The 20,482-nt window shown below is 55.5% G+C and overlaps 5 protein-coding genes across 5 annotated transcripts; 2 read left to right on the forward strand and 3 right to left on the reverse strand.

Annotated features, from left to right (window-relative positions):
- Positions 1-647: 647 nt before the first annotated feature.
- EI97DRAFT_490462 (uncharacterized protein) lies at positions 648-3,113 on the reverse strand (the record flags this gene model as incomplete). Its single annotated transcript, XM_033802239.1, has 1 exon — positions 648-3,113. One exon carries the CDS (start codon positions 3,111-3,113, stop codon positions 648-650), a length of 2,466 nt encoding a protein of 821 aa, XP_033654413.1.
- Positions 3,114-4,399: 1,286 nt separating this feature from the next.
- Positions 4,400-6,625, reverse strand: EI97DRAFT_417985 (zf-UBP-domain-containing protein; the record flags this gene model as incomplete). The annotated part of the gene is made up of 2 exons (XM_033796941.1): positions 5,756-6,625; positions 4,400-5,698 (listed from the first exon to the last, which is right to left on the reverse strand). Exons 1-2 carry the CDS (start codon positions 6,512-6,514, stop codon positions 4,400-4,402), a joined length of 2,058 nt encoding a protein of 685 aa, XP_033654414.1. The 5' UTR covers positions 6,515-6,625.
- Positions 6,626-7,133: 508 nt separating this feature from the next.
- EI97DRAFT_450148 (WD40 repeat-like protein) lies at positions 7,134-10,477 on the reverse strand (the record flags this gene model as incomplete). Its single annotated transcript, XM_033800267.1, has 3 exons — positions 7,134-7,259; positions 7,310-10,057; positions 10,136-10,477. The coding sequence occupies 3 exons, from the start codon at positions 10,475-10,477 to the stop codon at positions 7,134-7,136; spliced, it is 3,216 nt and encodes a 1,071-aa protein (XP_033654415.1).
- A 3,018-nt stretch (positions 10,478-13,495) lies between these two features.
- EI97DRAFT_458200 (uncharacterized protein) lies at positions 13,496-16,396 on the forward strand (the record flags this gene model as incomplete). The annotated part of the gene is made up of 1 exon (XM_033800888.1): positions 13,496-16,396. One exon carries the CDS (start codon positions 13,496-13,498, stop codon positions 16,394-16,396), a length of 2,901 nt encoding a protein of 966 aa, XP_033654416.1.
- A 577-nt stretch (positions 16,397-16,973) lies between these two features.
- Positions 16,974-20,146, forward strand: EI97DRAFT_433103 (uncharacterized protein). Its single transcript, XM_033798321.1, has 3 exons — positions 16,974-18,136; positions 18,189-19,634; positions 19,779-20,146. Exons 1-3 carry the CDS (start codon positions 17,120-17,122, stop codon positions 19,794-19,796), a joined length of 2,481 nt encoding a protein of 826 aa, XP_033654417.1. The 5' UTR covers positions 16,974-17,119; the 3' UTR covers positions 19,797-20,146.
- Positions 20,147-20,482: the final 336 nt, after the last annotated feature.

A 20,482-nucleotide genomic window follows, 5' to 3' on the forward strand; every position in this document is an offset into this window, starting at 1 on the left:
ATTCGTCTATCGGTATTCCTTTTAACATCAGTTAAAACGGATCTGTGATACAACGCAGCCATGTAGGTGCTTTTGTATGCGGCGAGTCCAATTATTCCTATCCGACGGCAAGAAATGTTTTGATATATATATTTCTAGGCACAGTCTTATATACGTTTCGTTGGTATTTAGAATGAGCAGAGGAGGTAGTTTTTTTTCAGTCGCATCGCTAGGTAGCTTTGCGGCACGATAAATATTTTTTGGTATTGTTGCTATTGCTCCTTCTTCTTCGAGGGCTAGTTTCTTGCAATAGGTTTACATAGTATTGACATGAGATTTCCTTTTGAAATTCCCCCTGTTGTCTTGGTATCAAAGTCTGTGTGGGTGCATATAATGCAACCGTCACAGATAGGTTCCCCCTTATGTACAGATTCGACGTAGGTGCAAGAGATGCATCCTTGCATGTAGGTATCCCATCATGATTAACTGTCCCAGTCCAAATTCCGACTCCAAGACAACACTCCGGTCGGACACCATCAACATCGACATAACCAACACTCAACATCCAGGGTATTCCACCCAGATTCCCATTTTCTTCCCTCCATCTTTTCCCCGCCGGGAACCACCTCCCTATCCGTCTTCGCACGACGTCCTCACCTTCTCCATCTCTACCACTCACACCCATACACCCACTCCCTCCCCCTCTCTCCAGCATCCTTCTCCATCGGGAATCTGAAATCCCAGTATATCGCATTCCCCTGCACCTCTCTTACCTCCGCACCCCTCTTTCCCGCGTCTTGCCTTCCACCTCCCCTCTGGTACCCACTCCCACTCTCACAATCGACAGCCTTCCACGCCGCATCCCTCCACCCCGGATGACAAGGCCACCTCCCCCACTCATCCCTCCACCTCCCCGTCCCCTCCAACCCCCCATCGAAATACATAGGTCGATAATCCCACACTGCCCTACAAGCAGACCTTCCGTCCAGGGGTTGCGCGCTCCATACCACGGCGCGGATGCGTGGCCAGTCCCACTGTGGGTATCGCAGGGGTAGACGCTGGAAGTCCTGGTTTGGGAGTCCGGTGTGGTTGATGATAGTGTAGCCGTGGATTGGGGGGAGAGTCATGTGGACGTGGTGGGCTTGGCGGGGCCGGGGGGAGGTGGAGACAGGAAGGGAGTGGGAATGGGAAGGGGGGTTGGATGGGTGTTGGGGTTGCGAGGAGGTGAGGTAGCAAGATGGTTCGCGAGAGGCGTGGATGTGGTAGGTCGCGCAGAAAGTGTGTGGAGGAGCGTTTAGAAGGGGGTGGAGGTCTGGGTCGGGGATACCGGGTGCTGTCTGTGTCTTGAGTTTTCGACTTTGGGGGATGTGAATGGTGGATGGTTTTTCGTGGCCTTGCATCATGTTCGACACTTTGACGGCGTCTTCGCTCTCGAGCCGGTCCAGCCAATCTGAGAGGAATTCCCGACTGTACTCAGAGAGCTCAGAGGTTATCTTCGGCAACGCAGCGCGGTATCTAACGCGCAGGACATCGAGCCAGAACTTGCGTACGCGGGATCCGTCGTCTCCACCAAGAATTTCGCTTGTCCAGAGGTCATTCAAATGCTGCGGCTCGAACTCCGTGATCCCCTCTGGCAGCTCGGCGGGAACATCGTACCAGAATTCTTCATTCCGGTAGTGAAGCTTCTGCGCGACTTCCTGCTTGGTCATCTCGCGCCAGTGGTCGACGATGAGGTTCCGGACGTGTGTGTTTCCGGCCCTGGCGGCTAGGAGGTACAGTTCAAAAGTGTCCGACAGCGAGACTTTTATATCCAGAGGCATGTAGACGAGCTCGTCGTTGCGGTCTCTGATTAGTCGCTGGCCCGTTTCGAGAGAGGTAGCGAGACAGTGACTCGCATTGCGGTTATGGAGGACTGGTGGTTTCGCCATGTGGCAGCCGAAAAGGAGGTCGGCGAGGCGAGGCGTAGTGGACGGAAATTCTGCACCAAGTGAGGGTGCTCCATGCCGTGCAAGGCGGGCGAATGCTGGAGCAGCGTCCAAGAAGACAGTCAGGGGGAGTTCGCGCGTGAAGCCCAGCGTCCCGTCTCTGCTGCCCGGTTCGGTGATATGTACCGTGAGCGTTTTCCCTGCGTAGCGGACAGCTCGTGGATCTCGCGCCGCCGCTCCCCTTATCATAGATCCGGTATTCCCATTCCCAATGGCCAACCCATTAACGACAGTGGGAGGACGAAGACTCTTAACATCAAAGCACTCCTCCAACCCAAACAACTCCCTACGCCAATACGCACCCGTCGCCTTGAATACCGCCCTATTCACCTTTGCGAACTTCTTGCGGTACGACTCTGAGGTGATTCCCCGGTTGTACTTGCCGTTCAGCAGTGCCTGGATGGCGGTCCATGTGTGATCTTCCTTGGGCTTCCAGGGCGCTCGCAGGAGATATGTGTCTTTCTCCTCGGCGTTGAGGTTGGAGTAGCGGGCGTCGTTTTCGAGGTCGATGGGGCATGGCTCGTTTTGGCTGAGTGGTGGAGTGGGGAGGGGTGCTGGGGCGAGGGAGGTAGGTGGGCGCTTTGTCTTCCGAGCCTTTTTGCGCGGTGGCAGAGTCGCCTGGTGTTTCTTGGACGCGACTCTTTTCTGCGGTTGCTTGTCTGTGGCGTCGTCTCCGTCGTCGTCGGAGGAGGAGGAGGGTTCGTCATCATCTTGGTCGTAAGAGGGGTCAATCTCGTCCCTCTTGCGCTTACCAAGGGAGTCATAGTTGCTTGCTTCAGAGGATGACTGAGCAGAAAAAGTGACGAGTCTACGCTCATTGTTGACCTGGGCAGTCTTGAGTTGCTTGGAGATTACAACTTGGATGACAGCCTCCTGGGTGTCTTCCTGGCGTGTCTCGTTTCCGTCAACAGCGACAGGAGTTACTGCTTGCCCATCGGTTGAGCTTTTCATGGTGTTGGCTCCGTGACCGTTGCTATACCGCGTTGTCCTTTTCAACGGCCGTGACGGTCCTTCTTTCTGAACGGCCTCCTCATTGCCTTCAAGCATCAACTCGTCATGTTTGCGTTTATGTTGTTGTATGGCAACAAGGGCGCCGCTGTCCGAGGTTTCCGTGGCGGGTGTGGTGGCTCTGGAATCAGTGTCCGCCATGATGGAGTTGCTAAGGTAGCGATGTAAAGACTAAATCGTTTTCTTCAAGACACGCCTCCAGGGATTTACGGTGTTGGTTCCGTGGTCTGAAGGTCGTGATGGCCGGTTCCACAACAACAGGGAAGACAGCCCTTGTAGACAAGAGAAAACGGGACAGTTGTGGAGCGGAGATTGGGAGAACTCGGATTCTCTATAAAATGAGGAGGCTATAAGAAACCCCAGGTAGAAGTTGACGAGCGGGTAACTAGAACAAATGCAAATGCTAGACCTTGCAACACTACTCGCGTTACTTCTAGGTTGGCACTCCCCCAACGCTGAGGTTGCAGTTTGCAGAAAATCATAAACAGAAAATCCATGACGGGAAAAGATATTATATACACGCGCCCTTCTGGTCGCTTCTTACTGCAGCCTGCGTGTCTGTGCGCGACCAGACAGTGAAGGTTGTCTTGGTCTGAGGCCGGCTGGGAGTGAAAGCTCCTCATGTCTGGGATGGGTGTGAAAGCTCGATTTTTAGGGCTCAATACAGATATTTTGTGGCCGTGAAGGGGATAATAAGTCGTGAGGTCAAATCCGACTGTAGGGGATCAGGTGAGTGGTTCGAATTTGAGGGCGCGGTAGTGACTGGACACAGTATGGAGAGCAAGCACAGGTGCATTTGACTTGGACGAGTCACGTATATGGGACCATGTGCAGGAAAGGCGTAATCGGTTAGGGCTTTACAGCACGATGAAAACAGGAGTGAGCTTAGATTCTCTTAAAGAAATGAGAAGCGTCCGAAACGCTTGCAACGCAGTTGAAGGATGGTTACTTACCCACTTGGACGGAAATAATCGGACTCTCTGCTATTCAAAAGCGCCTAGATGGCTGCTTCGCATCGCAGAGCCTTGTACCTATTAATATTGGATTGCCACTCCGTCTTGAAAATCAATGCTGAGCTCTCAGATACCTCTCCCTCGTCCCTCTCGGCACTTGAGCCGGGGACAACCGCTCCCCTTCGAAAAGCAATTCGTCACATCTGTCTTTGGACAATATGTCTGGCCATTTTTAATAAACGAAAAGATCCACACTACGCCAGTATCGGGAAAGAAAAGGAAAGTTCCATGCGCGAGTCCAAATTCCAAATTCACGGGGTATCATTGAATAAATACTTCGTAGAAAAAAAAAACTCCCAGTCCCTAGAGTAACCATATCCAACGCCATCACTCCTCCCAGCCAAAAACGCCATCCCATGCAATGCCCACCCAATCCAAAACCCCATCTATCCCCACCTCCAAAACGTTCCCCCCCTACTTCCTCCCCTTCCCCTTCCCCCTCCTCCTCCCCTTCACCCCCTCCCCCCGCTCCCCAACCTCCAAATACGCCCCCTTAACCTCCTCCTCCTCAAGCCCCAACCCCCCATCCCCCTGCATCTCCCTCAACCTCTCCCGCCCACTAATGAAAAAACTCAAATCCCGATTCTGCTCCTCGAGCTCCCCCTTCTCCCTCCTCAACCCCTCATTCTCCCTCTCCACCTCGTCCTTCCGGCCCTCCAGGAACCGGATCCGCGTCATCAAACTCTCATTCACCACCCTCTCCTCCTGCACCTGCTTCGTCAACCGTCGCGCCAGCTCCGCCGCCTGCGCAGCCTTCTTCTCCTGCCTCGCCGACTCCTTCTCCAGCGTCCGCATCTGCTGCGTCGCCTCTTCGTGCCTCCTCTTCAGCTCCGCCAACTCCTTCTCCAACCCTCCCACTTTCCTTTCCGCGCTCTCCGCCGCCGCCACCGCCTTGGCCGCCTTATCCACCGCCCTCTGCACCTGCTCCTCAAAATACATGCGCTGAGACTCCAACTGGCTCGTCAAGAGATGCGCATACTCCATGCCCATATTATCCAGCTTCTCCCGCGGCACACTCTCGGCCCCCGTCACCGCCGCACCATCCATGTCCCTCAGGGTGGAATTCGAAGCCGGTAGATCGACCAGCTTCCCATCCGCCTGATGCTGCAGGATCCGGTGCACGTACCCATCCCCCGCATAGTCCCAGATATGCTGCGTCACAATGTCCATGGCGAACGAATGCCCCGTCTCCTCGTAGTGCGCAAACGCGTGAGCGGAGTCGTACCGGCCGCACCCGATGTTGCCGCAGATGAGGCAGATCCACAGGTTCTCCGTCGAGGCGCAGACGCTACATAGCTTCTCTTTCTCAGGGTCCCAGGACTCGCCGGCGCGGGCGCCAAAGGCGTCGTGCTGAGTGTAGCGGCAGACGGGGCAGCCGCTGCCGCGCCATTTCTCGAGGCAGGCGCAGTGGAAGACGTGTTGGCAGAGGATGGTGAGGAGGCCGGTGGTTTCGTCCATGCGCTCGAGGCACACGGGGCAGGTGGGGAGTTCAACGAGAGAAGGGGTGGGCGGTGCGAGAGGTTTGGTGGTCAGTGAGGATGCCAATGAGGACTCCACCGGCGAGGCGCCTGTGGGGGCCGGAGCGGTGGGTTGGTTGCGGGGGGCTGGAGTAAATGGGTCGTTGGTCAGATCGGGGTAGCTCGATGTGTCGGACTTGGGGTCTGTCGTCTGGAAGTTGATCGATTTGACGAAAACGACATGGCAGTACTCTGACTAGAGAAACGGTCAGCTGATGGATCGTTACAGGAGACTGGAAGCTCTTTCACCTACCTCCATGCTATTGAAAGCCCTCCCATTCCACTCCTTCCTCCACTGCCGCGCCTTCTTCGCCTTCCGAAACTTCATCAACACCATGTACTTGTTCGCCCTGCTCGTCTTGATAAGTCGGAAATGGCTGACATCCTCCCTCGTCTGCTCCCCCACAAAGCCCAGAAAATCCGCCGGCGTCATATACGACGGAACCGCAAGGATACACAGCGTCGTGCAATCCTCCTCTTTGAAGTCCTTCGCCGACGCTCGCACATCGTCATAGAGCCCGGGTGTTTCCTGTCCATCCCGATACAAGTGAACCACTCCCCACCCCACATCCGTGTCCTTTACATTTAGAGGTATGAAGCTCCCCTTTGTAGCCAAACCCCCAGCGTTGGGTGTCCGAGATGGTTGCTTCTGCGACTTCGAACCAGACCGACTTTTCGCGTCCCCAGCACCAGGCATATCGATGCTTTGAATTGTGATGCAGTCGTACCTCCAATCCTGGGCTGCGGAATTGCTTGCTCCACGATATGTTTTTCTCACGGGGGATTGAGGAAAGGGCACGAGGGTACTGGATTCTGCCGGCCCAGAACCCTTTCTATGATATGCAGAGGGAGATGAAGAATCGACTGGTTTCGCGCCGGAGGACTCAGATGGAGCGTCAGAGGCGTTCTTAGAGTGACCGGGGAGGTTGGAACGGAAGATGTCGGTGTTGGACCCTACAGCGAAGGTAGGCGAGTGGATCTCAAGGGTGATGTGGAAGAAATACGCAGGCATGAGAACGGTGCGTCCAGTCTGCGCATTTCAGTATGGGAACTGGTGATGGATCTTGCGAGAGAGGTGGTGTTTGCGGTTTGGATGTCGTTGCTGGTTGCTGCTCGGCAGGTCCGATGGATGGTGGTGGAACGAACCGCGGGGAAAGGAGGCGGGTGGCATTAACGTGGGGGTGGCGCAGACAGCCTCTGAAAGCCTCCAATAAAACAGTCTGGCAGCAACCACAGTAAGAGAACCGAAGCCAACCGACAGAACTCACGATCAAACCACATGCATCAGCGTACGGATTCGCATGAGTTTTAGGAAGAGTGGAACCTTAAAGTCATGGAACAATGCTTTCATTATTCGTAATAACCAATATTCCATCCCAGCTCAAGCCATCCTCCAGGTATGACTGGCTCTTCGTTACTCCCCGAGCTATGTACACAATAAAATGAACCTGACCATCAATCACTCAAAAATGCAATGGCAATTCGTTGCCAACATCGTGTTGACCATCAGAAATCCTCGTGACGCCGCCTGGGGAATTCGACAAACCCCCTTTTTCGTATTCCGTATAACCGTAGGGGTGCAGGAGAAAAGAAAGGCGCTGGAATCGGTGTCGGCCTGGTATTCATCATCACTAAACTGGGTCTGCCTCGACGACATCCTCGCTATCCTCCACTTCTTGCCCTCTCGAGTTCACTGCAATCCTGCGTCCGAGCTGATCCGGAGGGACCCCGTCGCGAGAAGCACCAAAATCAAGAACCTATCTCAGCATTAGCTCTCTGGCGGAACGCCGTGTGAACAACTCCTTACCTCAATGTAAGTCATATTGTCCCGTTGCACAGCCGCAACGCACCGACGTTCGTTGAATTTTACCTGCCAGACCGCATTAAGATCTGTCAGGAGATCTTTCACGAATTTGCCCGTTTTGACGTTCCACATCTTCAGTGTGCGGTCTGAGCCTGATATGACCTTCTGCGCATCATGCTGGAAGCACGTGATAGCACCGGTATGCGCACGGAGCGTACTCTTGCATTCGCCCGTGTCAGGGTCCCATATGCGCAGCGTGGAATCGGCAGCTGCAGAGACGAGGCGATCGTAGCTAAGATCAAGCAGCCCGACAAGCGAAGCGTGGCCTTCTAGGTTGAACATGCATGTTCCAGTTTCAAGGCACCAGACCTTGACTGAGGTGTCCATGGAACCACTGATGCAACGATTTCGAGCGTGATCCAACACTACGCTATACACCTTCTGCGCATGACCGTGCAGCTGATGGATGGTCTCACCAGTCGAGATCCTCCAAACGCGAACGGTAGTGTCATAACTACCGCTTACCAGCACGTCTCCATGGGCTGCTATGGCGCGCACCGAATGAGAATGGCCGCTGAGAATCCGGATGAAGTAGGGGTTGTCGTTATCGTGGTACACGGGTGGTCCGGTCTGTAGGGCGGTTTTGGACCCACTCTGCGAAGGAAGCCTCCAAACGCGCAGGGTGGAATCGCGGGAGCCCGTGATGATTAGAGGCTCTTTGGGCATCATGATGGGCTGACCGTCCGCCGCCTCTCCAACCTGCGTGGGCTTGAGTATCACCAAACATCGCACCGTCGACGTATGGCCGTTGAACACAGCCGTGCACTTTCCCTTCTCGATGTCCCAGACTCGCACAGATCTGTCCGTGGAGCCAGAAACCAAAGTGTTCCCTTCATACTGTAGTGCCCAGACGCCTCCCTCATGTCCGTCAAGGCGATTACGCAAAGCTCCGGTTTTGGTATCGTACACGTTGATGTTCGTGTCATCGCTTCCCGTCAGGATCTTGTCCGTGTCAAACTGAAGGCAGGTAACGACGTGGCGTTGGTGTGCACGGAAGGCAATGTGTTTGGGTTTGGAATCCTCCTCCATCCAGCTTTTCCTGATCAGATGGTGCCGCTGATAGATCGATTTGAACAGATGCATACACCGCAAGCTTTCCAGGCCGATGTTGGGGCTTGGCACCGCTGCGACGGCTATTTCTGCGAGGACATTGGGCCCTTCGTGAAGCGCTGGTTTGCGGAAAGAGGCAATTTTCGACCGCGACGAGTTATCCCCCTTCTTTCGCTTCCTTGAGGAGCTTTGCTTTGTTGTGGCTTTTCGCTTCAGCCGACCAGATGATGATCGAAGCGCCAAACGGTCGCTGCCAGAGAGGGATGCGAGCGAAGAAGTAGTAGTGGCATAGTCTGCGTCGGATCTGGCAGCGCTCGAGGACGGTCGCAGGTCACGCTCCCAACTCTCCGAAGAATGGGGATATTGCCACCCCCAGCCTTCCTTAATGGCACGCTCAAGTTCACCCGGAGGTAATGTATAGCCATCCCTCTCGAACAGCTCTTTCCAAGCCGCCTCGTCAGTGTCTATGATGGTTCTCCACTTCTTCGACACTTGCGCCGCGTTACACAAGCTTTTGAGATCCAGGTACCGTATAATGTTTAGACTGAGCTCTAGCGGAAGAAGATCAAGGAAGTCGCATTTCAAAGCCGTATTGACTGTATCAGCAACGAAATGCAACGTGGGTCTGGGGCATCTCCGAAGCATCTCATACAGAACAAATGTCTTCATCTGGTCAGGAAGAGCATCAAACGAATCGATCATGCTGGGTATACTCATGAGGGTTGGCGCCGATGAGGCTTCGGCACTCACGGCCGTCTCGTCAGAGAGCCGTGCGAGATCAGTTGGTATCAACTGGTCTCCTTGGGCAGACCGCGCAAGTCGAGTAGCATCACGACTCGAAACATGAGTCAATCCACCACCCCTTCGCCCAGGGCCACCAGTAAATACCGCGCTATGGTTGTGGGCCACATGTGCAGCGGCAGTAATAGGAGATAGACTCGGGCTCGGTAAGCAGACATCTTGAGCTGAGACTGTGTCGAGGGGAGGAAGCCGTCTAGGCCGCACCGAGGGCCCTCCGAGGCCGGGAGAGGCAATATAGGGAGTCTCAACCCGCCCATCGAGGAATGACTGGTCATCCGTGTCGGTCTCCACCAATGGACGGATAACACCCAATCGGTCGTCATCGCCCGGCGGTAGCATCGAAGTGGAGCTACCCCTCTCCTGCTCCCAGACGGAATCCGGGCGCTCTAAGGTTTCTTCCATCCTTGTGAATGACTTATCCACCGGAGGAGTTTCAGCAGGTCCCTTGGGCTTGGGTCCCGTAGTAGAATGAGGAACACCCGCAGGCGCATCTGGCAAAACGCCCGTGTCCGTATCTGGCGTGACGAGAACCGGATCTACGGCATCCTCTATCGTAAAGGAGCCTTCGCGGTCTCGCGACCGTGGCCGTTCTCGTGGTTTCCGATGGTGTCTTCTAGACCGTTGTCTGCCAGCCATCTTGGCAGCTACAGCGAGCGAAGGCGGGCTCCTTTCATAAGAAGCGGCCGAAGGTGCGTCAGGAGGTCCTATCCAATGTACACTTCTAGGTAGAGCTGCGGATCGAGCGTGGGCCGGGGTGGCAAAGTCGGGTTCAGAGATGTGGGTTGTCTCCGTCTTCAACTGCCCATTTGAAACATCCAGTTCGCTGTTCAATTCATGGTGCTGTCCCAGTGAAAAAGTTAGCTATGTTTGAGAGTTGCAAGCGGAGGGTCGGGTTGCGCCGCCCCTTGTTTCGCATACCTCCAGCAGTGCGTCTCTCACCCCTTCCTCGTTGTCCACCGTTTGAAAGAGAGCGTCATGCCCGTTGTACTTGAAGCGAAACCGCTCGATAACTTCTGGCGGCCGGGCCGAAGCGAGTGGATATTGCCGTGGATCCCTTTCCCTCAAATTTTCCGGTGGGTTTATAACGAGCGGAGGTAGGGTTATGTAGGTCCTAGTGGTCGTGGTGACTACAGTCGTCTTGGTAGGGCGTGCAAGCCTCAATTGGCCAACACTGCTGCTACCTGAGCAGGACACTCTGCGTCTCCGTGCATGTTGTGAGCTTCCCTCGGGCGGGGGCCAGCAGGAGTCTCTAAGGGACATGTTGCGGGATCCGCGAACACGAGGGAGGGCCGATGGCGAAGAGTGCCCTGGTGGGCTAGATACACGTGTTCGTTACCGGCGTGAAGTGACGTACGGTCTGCGGTCGTGTGTTGCGTGTGTAGAGGCAGTCGAGGCGGCGGAGGCGCGCCGATGGCACGGGCAGGAGCGCGTCAGGATGAGTCTGAAAGTTGAAACCACATGGGCTCGAAGAACAAAAGTAGGCAGGCTCTGAGGAGCTATCGACTAAGTAGTGTACACTGCTAGTATAAGCTCTCTGAGTATAGTTTTCGTTTTCTGGGCCCCGTCGAACCCGCTGACGGACCGAGATGGAAGTCAGGAGAAGATGGCAAAACAGCAGCAGCAGAGCAAAGGGCCAGTAGAGAGTGAAACGAAGGCAGCACGCGGAGAGGAGAATGTCAAGGAAATGCGCAGTCGAGGTCACGCCGTGAGGAAGGGAAAAGGCGGCACCTTGGTGGTGGTGTAGTTGTGCGAGGTTGGGAGTGGGGAAGGGTGAGAGTGTGCAGAGGTGGAGATGGAGGTTCGGGGGGGCTTGGTGCTTGGTTGGGTCGGGTCCTGCTTGGCACCAACCGCCGCTCCATGCTTATGATTTACAGGGAAGGCTCGCCCCGACCGCTTCACCAACGCGTCAACCTACCTATACATTTTGAAGGGGGAGACACCCATCTGTTCAACAAAGTACGCATTCCGTATGTGTTGCAGTCACAGAATCAAAGCTGTGTATCATCAAGCCTCTGGAGGCGGCGCGTCGCTGCGGCGCAGGTGAGTTGGATCTCTTGGGAGACGCGGGCCTCCACGGTGCAGATTTCTTTGTCTTGAAGACAGGATTTATCGCAGAGTAGCCTGCCCGCGTCGGCTATTGGAAAGGGATGTATTGGCCGAACCGCTCTGATTCCCTAATAGTACTTTGATGCCGCAGGGCAACCACGCTCATGTTGAAGACGGTGGCGATCCGAAATAACTACCACCAAGTCACGTACGGGCATGTTGCAACTTTCTATCAACCGTATACTTGGTACGGCGCGGTGAGTAGTCTAGAAGCGACGAGATATTGTCTAGGAAGGCATCCATCCTTTTAGTATGAAAAGCATCATCAGGAAGTCAGAGCCGAACTCTGGTATCTGATAGTGTCGAGATAGGCAAAATTTGTTACAAAGGTGTCGATGTAGCATGGATTTATTTATAGAGAGTATCGTGAGGCATCCACTCTTTCCCAGTGAAGCCGGGCCATTCAGGAGTGATCCAATCATCGGCCAGGGGACCGGGAGAGTCTAGCTGAGAAGTCATGGTTCAAGAATACAAGTGCGTGACCTGCCCCATTATTGTCTGAGCTTGGCTGGCAGTGAGAAACTCGTGGCATCAGAAAGTCCTGCGAGTAACGGCTGCGACCCGTCAACTGATAGGAGCAGTGACTGTAGTCATTTACTGGGTATGCTCAGTCAGTACCACCGGGGACAAGACAAAGGACCGAATTTGGCAACAATGTCGCAGCCCAGCTGCTCGCGACAGAAGCAAGAAAGATGGTTTCCCGAACACGAGCGGTGGCGTGTATGCCACGAGGTGGTTTTGACACAGGGGAGAGCGCCCAGATGGATAATGGCGGGCCTGTGGGTGCTGGCTGATGCTGACCTCGGGATGGTTGGAGGACTGGTTCCGGATGAAGTGTAGCTACGGCGGAGAAACCTTTCTCCGTTTATGGAAGCTTACTAACACGGGAAAGGGGAGGTCCCTCTCCGAACTCCCGGATGCTTTTTCTGCACCGGACTGCAAGAAGGATGCGAACAGGCAAAGCGTCTGCTACGCGCAGAAAAAGGAAGTAGATGATGATCTACGCAAAGACAAGCTGTCCCCAACCTACACAGCACTTTGCAGGAACGATCCAGGACGGTGACATGTCACATGGCCGTGACGAGCCTGGCCGCATGAGGTGGTTACACAGGCAGCCAGTGCACCGTGCAGAAGTTATTAGCAGGCCCCGCTGATATCCCGATCGACGAGAATCGATTGAGACGGGGATTGGAGATTCCATTGATGGCGCGGGACGCAGCGTTCTTGAGGAGTTGAGGGTTGCACAGCCGGGCAGTTGTTGGCTACGTGACGATAAAACGTCCCTGAGGCAACCCGGGATGCGGTGAAAGATGCATGAGAGGCGTCGACCATCAATTCCAAGCCGGAGACAGTCCAGGAAAAGGAGGAGAGGGAGGAGAGGAGGAAGAGAGAAAGAAGGCCCAGATCAGGAGACGACTTTGTAAGGATACCCCAGAAAGCTTCTTAAAATGATCGCCGACTTGCACCCAATCGAGTGTGTGACCTACGGCACTAGCAGGGGATTTAGGCTTAGTTGCTTGGCCTGGCTGCTGCGAAATCGCACACCTCCTCACCTGCAGAAGAAGACCAGCAAGAGGAAACAGAAGCAACGACGCCTCATCATGGGCATGGGAGCATACATACACACACATACACTCCGTCTTCCACCATAAACTCCCTCCCATCCCAGGTCCCTCCCCAATTGTCCGTCTCCGCCTTCTCCGCACCACCACGCACGAGGCTCGTCCTGCTCCAAACCCTATCCACGGCGCTAAGAGGCCCTCCCGAGAACTCACCGTCCCACCTAAACTGCACCGTCGTTTATCGTCCTGCACCGGCTTCAGGTACACCCAGACGCCTGCCGCCTCCTAGCCACACCTAAAAGGAGTCCCCCGAGGTTTCCCCCATTCTTCTTCTTCCTAACCTCCTGGCCCAACGGCTACCCGCATGTCCCAGGCGCAGGGCCAGCGCACACGACGACAACACCCTCACACACGCCTCTCCCCCTCCTGCATTTGTCCCCTCAATATGCTTCCCTGCATGGCCCAGCCCTGCCCTTAAGAAGGTACATATCCTGAACAACCTTTCCCTTCTTCGTCTATGCATCATGCTGAATCGCTCCTTGTCTTAGACCTGAGCCACCCAAGCTCAGCCCTCCCTCTCCCCTGTATCGCACCGACATACCAGTACATCATGGGACGCGCCTCCAAGCTTGCATTCCCCCTCCCGGGCCGCAAGACGCACATCGTCGTCGAGAGAGGACCCCACGACGACCCAGACTTGGACAACCTCGCTGTCCCCGTCGACCAATGGTCACCGCGCACCAACGATCCGCCTCCCTCCTTCTCCAAAGCCGAGCGTCTGCTCGGGACCGCAAACTTCCCCTTCCGCCCCTCGTCCACGAACCATTCCTCACAGTCCTCGCTGCCCACCAGTCCCGCATACAGAACCGTCGCCGCCTCCGAAGCCAGCTTCGAGACTAGCTACACTGGCCACATGTCCTCCTCGGGGGCGAATGACGCGAGTCTCCATCCCAATCAGAGGCAGCCCTTGTCCAGGCAGCCCTCCTCGAATGTGCTCGGAAGTGGCTTCCACGATGCAGTGCGGAATGGTTCTCAGTCGAGCTCCGTCAGCCATCGGTTGGCCCCCCAAACGTCAAACTCAACCCTGCGCTCCTACTATGATCCCCACAAATCTCCATTGTCCGTTTCCCAGCAGACCTCTGCATCCGCTGTACGAGATATGGGCTTGAGGAAAGGGAAGCCCATCATCGTCCACGACCCCGACCATACTCTGCGACCCTCGTCCCGGCAGGCTGCACAGGATCTGAAGAAGCAGAACCGGAAAAGCAAGCCCACCCGCCTCGACCTCTCCAAATTGTTTCCCAAACCCAAGAGTAATGGCGTAGAGCAGCCCGTAACTGGCCTCCTATCCCCAAACAAACTGGTAAACTCGCCCTCCACCATGTCGTCGACTTCGGAACATTTCCCCCGTCCCATGACGCGCGAGCCCACCCCAAACCCCACCCTGAATGCAAACACAAGGCCTCGCGCAAAGCTGACCAAATCGCCAAAGTTGCACCAGGACCCTTCGTTGCACTCTGCGCCACGTTCGACGTCACCTACCCGGTTGTACGAACGTGACACGTACGACAATGCTAAGATTCATGTGCGCCGCCCGCCCCGCGGCATCCAGAATTGGTTCGATGGTCTCGGAGAGTCTGACGAGGATGATGAAGGGGAGAACTCTGCAGTTCCACGCTCGCTTCATGCCAACGGATCGCACTCCGGTCTCACCAAGAAGAACTCCTTCACCCCAGGGGCCGCTGAGGGCCATCGGAGTACCCAGCGCGGTGATGCCGTGAGACGTGATGGCTATCCACAGTCCGGCATATATCCTAGCCATAGCTTCCACCCTCCCAGCCAGTTTTCGACTCAAAGTCAGACTTCCTTGGGCACCTGCAGAACTAAGGAGTCTGCATTCTCGAAAACCAATCTGCAGGACTCTAGCGTACTGTCGTTTTCCTCCTCGTCCGAGGATGAAGGAGGCGAAGAACAGAGGAAACCCGCGAATCCGTTCAGGACCCGTGACAGCATCGGAAGCACGGATTACCAAGGGGAGATTATCATAGGGAAAGCCCAAGCCTACGATGTCCGGCCTTTCTCCAATGGACGAAGAACTTCAGAGTCCAAGATGAGTATGCGTACGACGTCCACAACTGCTGCGACCATCGAAGTCATGTATACTCCCGAACCGCATTACCCCCAAACCTTCCCCAGGCCATACGGAAGCCGGAGGTCCAGTCATGTTCGCCAGCCTTCCATCATCCCCGAGGACGCAGGTGAAGATGTGCGGCCCAAGGCTTCGGCGCAACGGCCCTTGTCCCCATCATCCAGCATGCGCAGTGGGCGTACGTCGACCAGCGAATCTAGGCGAAATGGGCATAAGCTCATGGCTGTCACGGAAGAAGAGGAGGCTTTGTTGGAGATGATGCGTCGGAAACGGGCTGCCATGGCCAAACACAGCTTCGTCGAAGGGTACAAGACGGCTTTGTCGCAAGAGACACGGCAAAAGACACCGCCCGAGAGCAAGTCCCTTCGGACGTCCGCTTTCCTGGCGAATGAGTCTCCCACCGGCAGCCCGGCTCGTGCACCGAAGCCCGCATCACGCGGCTCGATGACCTCGTCGCCGTTGCTGCAACCCCCTCCCCGCGGCCGGCCAAGCCGTTTCACGCAGGACTTGAACGCGGGTGCAAGTGTTCTACAAGATAACTCTTCGTGCGACGAGGCGTCTAGCCGCCGAAATACCCCATCTCCCTTGACCATGCCCCAGCATCAATTACCCATCCCTCCAGAGTTCTCCTCACTAGACATCTTCCCGTCGTCGGCGGCCACCCCAACGGAAGCGAGTATCGCATCCCCTACCACGACCGATCATCCCTCGCCGATACCCTCTCCCGTCACCCCTGGCTTACGTCAGGGCGAAGTTGAGGTCGACGTCAAAGTAGCTGGCAGCGAACCCTCGTGCAACGGCGACAATGAAGAGATTCCCGTCCTGGAAAGCGGAGTCATCCATCCTCCGTCGGGAAGCCTCAAGCCCGGCGAGGACGCTGGCGACGCTCAGACTCGCCCTCAGCATCTCCGGCGCCGCACGGCCAGCAGCGACGCACACATCACGCTCAGCCCCGTCCTAAAAGCTTTCCCCAGGCCTGACGCCCACAAAAACATGGCCGCTGCTGGCTCGAAAGACCTTACACCTGTATCCGAGACCTCTTCACGTCCAACAAGCATTGCGGGCGAGCCCCAACTGCCCCGCAAGAGCTCTCGCCGTTCCAACAAGGTGCTCAAGGTCAACACAACGCCTTCCCTCGGCACGAACAGTGGCCTGCACTCTGTGCCGACGGCATCTCCCGCAAGGGGCTCGACAGAACGGCGCAAGAGCAAGGCGATTAGCCGTGGGAGCAGTATCAGCAGCGGCAAGAGGGATAGCTTTGCTGTTGGTTCGAGCACGCGGTGCAGTGTCAGCGAGGACGTGCTTGCTGCGTGGGGGAGCCTTGGCGGGTGGAGGGACTTCGATTCAGGGAGAGCTCAATGAAAGGATTGTCTCCCACGATGCATGCGCGGCATGTTTCCGAGCTCGCTCTTTTGGCAATGGCTTTTTTCCGTTTTGTTGCGCTGCGCATCGCTTCCATCGTTCATGGTTTCTTTCTCATTCACTGCCGTACATGTTACGCAGCGCCCACCACACAGTAACGAATCTCCTTTGTCTGTTCCGTCCTCATTTTTTTCGCATTGTATACTTATATAGGCATTTGGTATTCTGGTTTTGAGGTGTAATATCGCGTCGCGAGCGCTGGTTTTGCTGCGAGAATTGTTAAAGGGGGTTTGGTATGTAGGGTACGCAAGGGCACTTTTGGTGCTTCCCCATGGAGAGGTTAGAGCTGCCTGAGGATGTAATATAATACCACAATATACAATGGACTACGACTACTCGTTACCTCTGTGCTGCAATCCAAATATGGGCCTCATCACATCATTACCTTGGTACTTAGGTAATCAATTGAACTTCACGTGATGTCGCGCCCCGCGCCGTCGCCTAGGAAACGCGCCTCTCCGCCACGACAAACAACAAAGGCGCAGGGATTCCTGCCATCGTCCGAACAACCCTTTTCCCTGTCCTGTCCTGTTCTGTCATTTTCATAGCTACCTACCGGTATGCGTCAGCTGCAATCGTCTGGATAGAATCAGGCCTTCCATTGGGATTTGGCTTGTTTATATCTTTTGCTCACATTGCGAAATTCCATCTTCACCCGAGATGATGGATGCCCTTACCTCCAAGCCACCTGCCGCGGGACACAGGCGCAACAAATCCGCCGCCGTCTTCAAATCCATGCTCTCCCCAACGAAGAACCACAAGCGGAACCCCTCAGACGGAACGGCGCTGAAAGCCAGCACCAGCAACATTGAAAACATTCCTACTCCAACAACGACGCCGTCAAAGCAACCATCGAAAGAAGGGCCCACCAAGTCCCTGCACAAGAAAACGAAGAGCTCCCTATCCCTGCGCTCGCTCGGGAAGTCTAAAGACGGTCGGTCACGAGATGCGAATCGCGGGCAAGACAACCGAGAAGATACGCCGAAGAAGATGAAGTCGACAAATAACCTGGCAGCGATGCTGGGGATATCCAAGTCCAGAGACGCTGCCGCTAGGAGCGCAGCGCTCGCCAAGGAGAAAGACAAAGAGAATACCACGCCACCTCCGTCGTCCGCCGCAGCAGAGCCTACATACACACCCATCTGGGCGCAGTTCAGCTCGCAGCCTTTGCAGGAGATTTCCACGACGACCAAGGTGCCCTTGAATGACCGGCGGAGTGTCGAGGATGAAATTAGATTGTACACACCTTCACACTACTCACCGTCCAAGCAGCGGAACTTCGGCGCCTATGGGGAGGTTCCTTCGCTGAAGCAGCAGCAGAAGAGGCCCGGATTGGGGGAACGACCGAAGTCGACGTTTTTGCCGAGTACGGGTTCGAATGGGTTGTTGGAGGGTTTCACACGACAGAGGGGGAATGAGAGGGGCGTTGGTGGGGACGGGAAGGCGGTCGGAGAGAAGAGTAATGGCTCGACCACCCGGGACATGCTTAGACGATCCAACTCGGATAGCTCTAGAAAAAAGGTGGAAGCCAAACAGCCCGAGCCGGAACTTAAGAGGACGAATCGGGTCATGGCTGCTGTGGCTGCGTTGAATGGGAAGGCGAGGGAAGCGCAGGCGGGGCCAACATCGCCAACGAAGCTGGATCCGCAGGCCGTGGAGGCCGAGTTTGAAGCTGTGCTTGTGAGCCTTGCCCGACTGTTGTTGCTGCCAGATACGCTGACGATGTGAACAGGAATCGCGCAACATACCCCAGCACCAGCGAACTGCTATGCGAACGTTGAAGCTAGAGGTCAAGGCCGACTTCGTCCGAACTCACAAGTTGGAGACGCCAACAGCGTCCCGAGCTGCTTCAGGACAGTCCGTTGGCGGCGACTCGACGGGATGGAAGTCTGTCAAATCAACATTGAGTAGTGGACGTAAATCCCAAGACTATCCGGATGAAGAACGAGAGGCTGTCGGTACAAGCGGGAAGTCCTCAAAGCGGGAACGGCCACTGAGTAAGACTTTCACATGGGGCAAAGGGGATTCGCCAGTCAAGAAGCAGAGAGCCGAGGCAGAGAAGAAATCCAATAGATCAAGTGCGATTCCGAAGTCGCCTTCTATGCGATCGCTCATTTCGAATGGTTCGGTCAGGTCAGCAAAGGGCGTGAAGCCCGCGAGTCCTGATGAGTTCGTCACGTACATGAGAAACACGGCGAAGGTCGAAGATGTGGAGGTCGGTCGTCTGCATAAGCTTCGGCAGCTGCTGCGCAATGAGACTGTGGACTGGGTCAACATGTTCGTGCAAGAGGATGGCATGACAGAACTGGTCAAGCTGCTCCACAGGCTCATGGAGGTGGAGTGGCGAGAAGATCACGAGGACCAGCTTCTTCATGAAGTCCTGCGCTGTCTCAAGGGGCTCTGCACCACGGATTCGGCACTCAAACAACTCGCCGAGGTCACTTCGACACTGTTCCCCGCCCTCCTTGCTATGCTATTCGACGAGGAGCACAAAGGCCCCAGCGAGTTCACCACGCGCGAACTCGTCATCCAGATCCTCTTCGCCCACCTCTCCACAGCTTCGGAACCGGAGCGCCACGCGCGCGCCCGAGAGCTGCTCACGTACCTGAAAGACCCTATTAAGGAGAAGGAGTCTTCGACCATCCCGTTCATATTGCAAATGCACCAACCCCGTCCGTACCAGGTGTGGTGCAAGGAAATCACCAACGTGACCAAAGAAGTCTTTTGGATCTTCATCCACCACCTCAACGTCATCCCGCTCCCCAAATCCGAGGACGAGGATCCAGCCAGCACCACCAGTACAACTCCAAAATCCTACTTGAAAACACACTTCCCCGGTCCCCGCGCCATCGTGCCTGCGGCCCCTTACGTCGGCGGCGTCGAGTGGGACGCTACCAATTACATCGCCACGCACCTGGACCTGCTCAACGGTATTATCGCGTCCCTGCCCACGAAGGAGACGCGGAACACGCTCCGGTCTGAGCTCAAGGTGTCGGGGTTTGAGAAATTGATGGGCCATTTGAGGACGTGCAATCCGAAGTATTACGGTGCGGTGCATGATGCGGTTAAGGTGTGGGTCAAGGCGAGTGTGGATGATGGGTGGGATGTTAGGGCTGTGAGGATGGGGAGTGCGGAGGGCAAGGGTGTCAGTCCGGTTAAGAGTAGTCCGAGGAAGAAGGTTGAGGAGGCGCCGAGGATTGAGATTGAGGCGCCGAAGATGGATTTGGGAATGGGGCTTGGATTGGGGCTGGGGTTGGGGTTGGGGGATGTAGGGTTTGGGGAGGGGAAGGAGAAGGAGAAGGAGAAGGGGATGGGGAAGAAGGTGGATGATTGGATTTGAGAGGCGGGAAGGGGAGAGGGAAAGGTAGGTATGGTATGGTAAGTCTTGGTCGACGGCGTTGGATGGATGGATGGATGGACGGTGCTGCTGAGGAGGAAGGGAGTCCTTTGGATCAATTGCGCCGCCCCCATGTTCATCTCCGGCGCAAAGAGGGGTTATGTGTTTGGGTCGGGTTTGGGTGTTTGGGCTGCACGGGTTTCCTCCTGTTTTACTTATCGGATCTCTCAAGTTTTCTCTATTAATACGCTCGCTTATGATGGTATGAGATACGGCTGTTTTTCCTTCTGGTTTGGTTTCTTGGCTTCCCTCCCCCTTTTTCTTTTCTTTTCTTTTGGGATGAAGAGGTTAGTTCTGGTGAGTGGAGGAGGGGGGGAAATGAAGAGAGAGAGGGACGGAGGTATGGACGGAGGTATTGATGGTTTGGGGATGGGGATGGGGATGGGGAGAAGGGGGGGTAGGGAGTGTTTGTTACTTGGTCATGATGGATCTATAGTCTAGCGCGAATTATTCGTGTCGTGGGAGTTTTTGCAGTGGCTAGCTGGCTGACGGAATTGAGTGAGTGGGTGAGTGGTGGCTATGTGTGTTGAGTGAGTGGGTGAGTGGGCGAGTGTTGGGTGTGTGTGAGAGAGAGAGAGAGTGAGTGTGTGTGGGTGGGTGTGTGTGTGTGTGGGGGTGGGTGTGTGTGT

This window comes from Westerdykella ornata (assembly GCF_010094085.1).
Source record: "Westerdykella ornata strain CBS 379.55 unplaced genomic scaffold EI97scaffold_9, whole genome shotgun sequence".
Lineage (NCBI taxonomy): Eukaryota > Fungi > Ascomycota > Dothideomycetes > Pleosporales > Sporormiaceae > Westerdykella > Westerdykella ornata.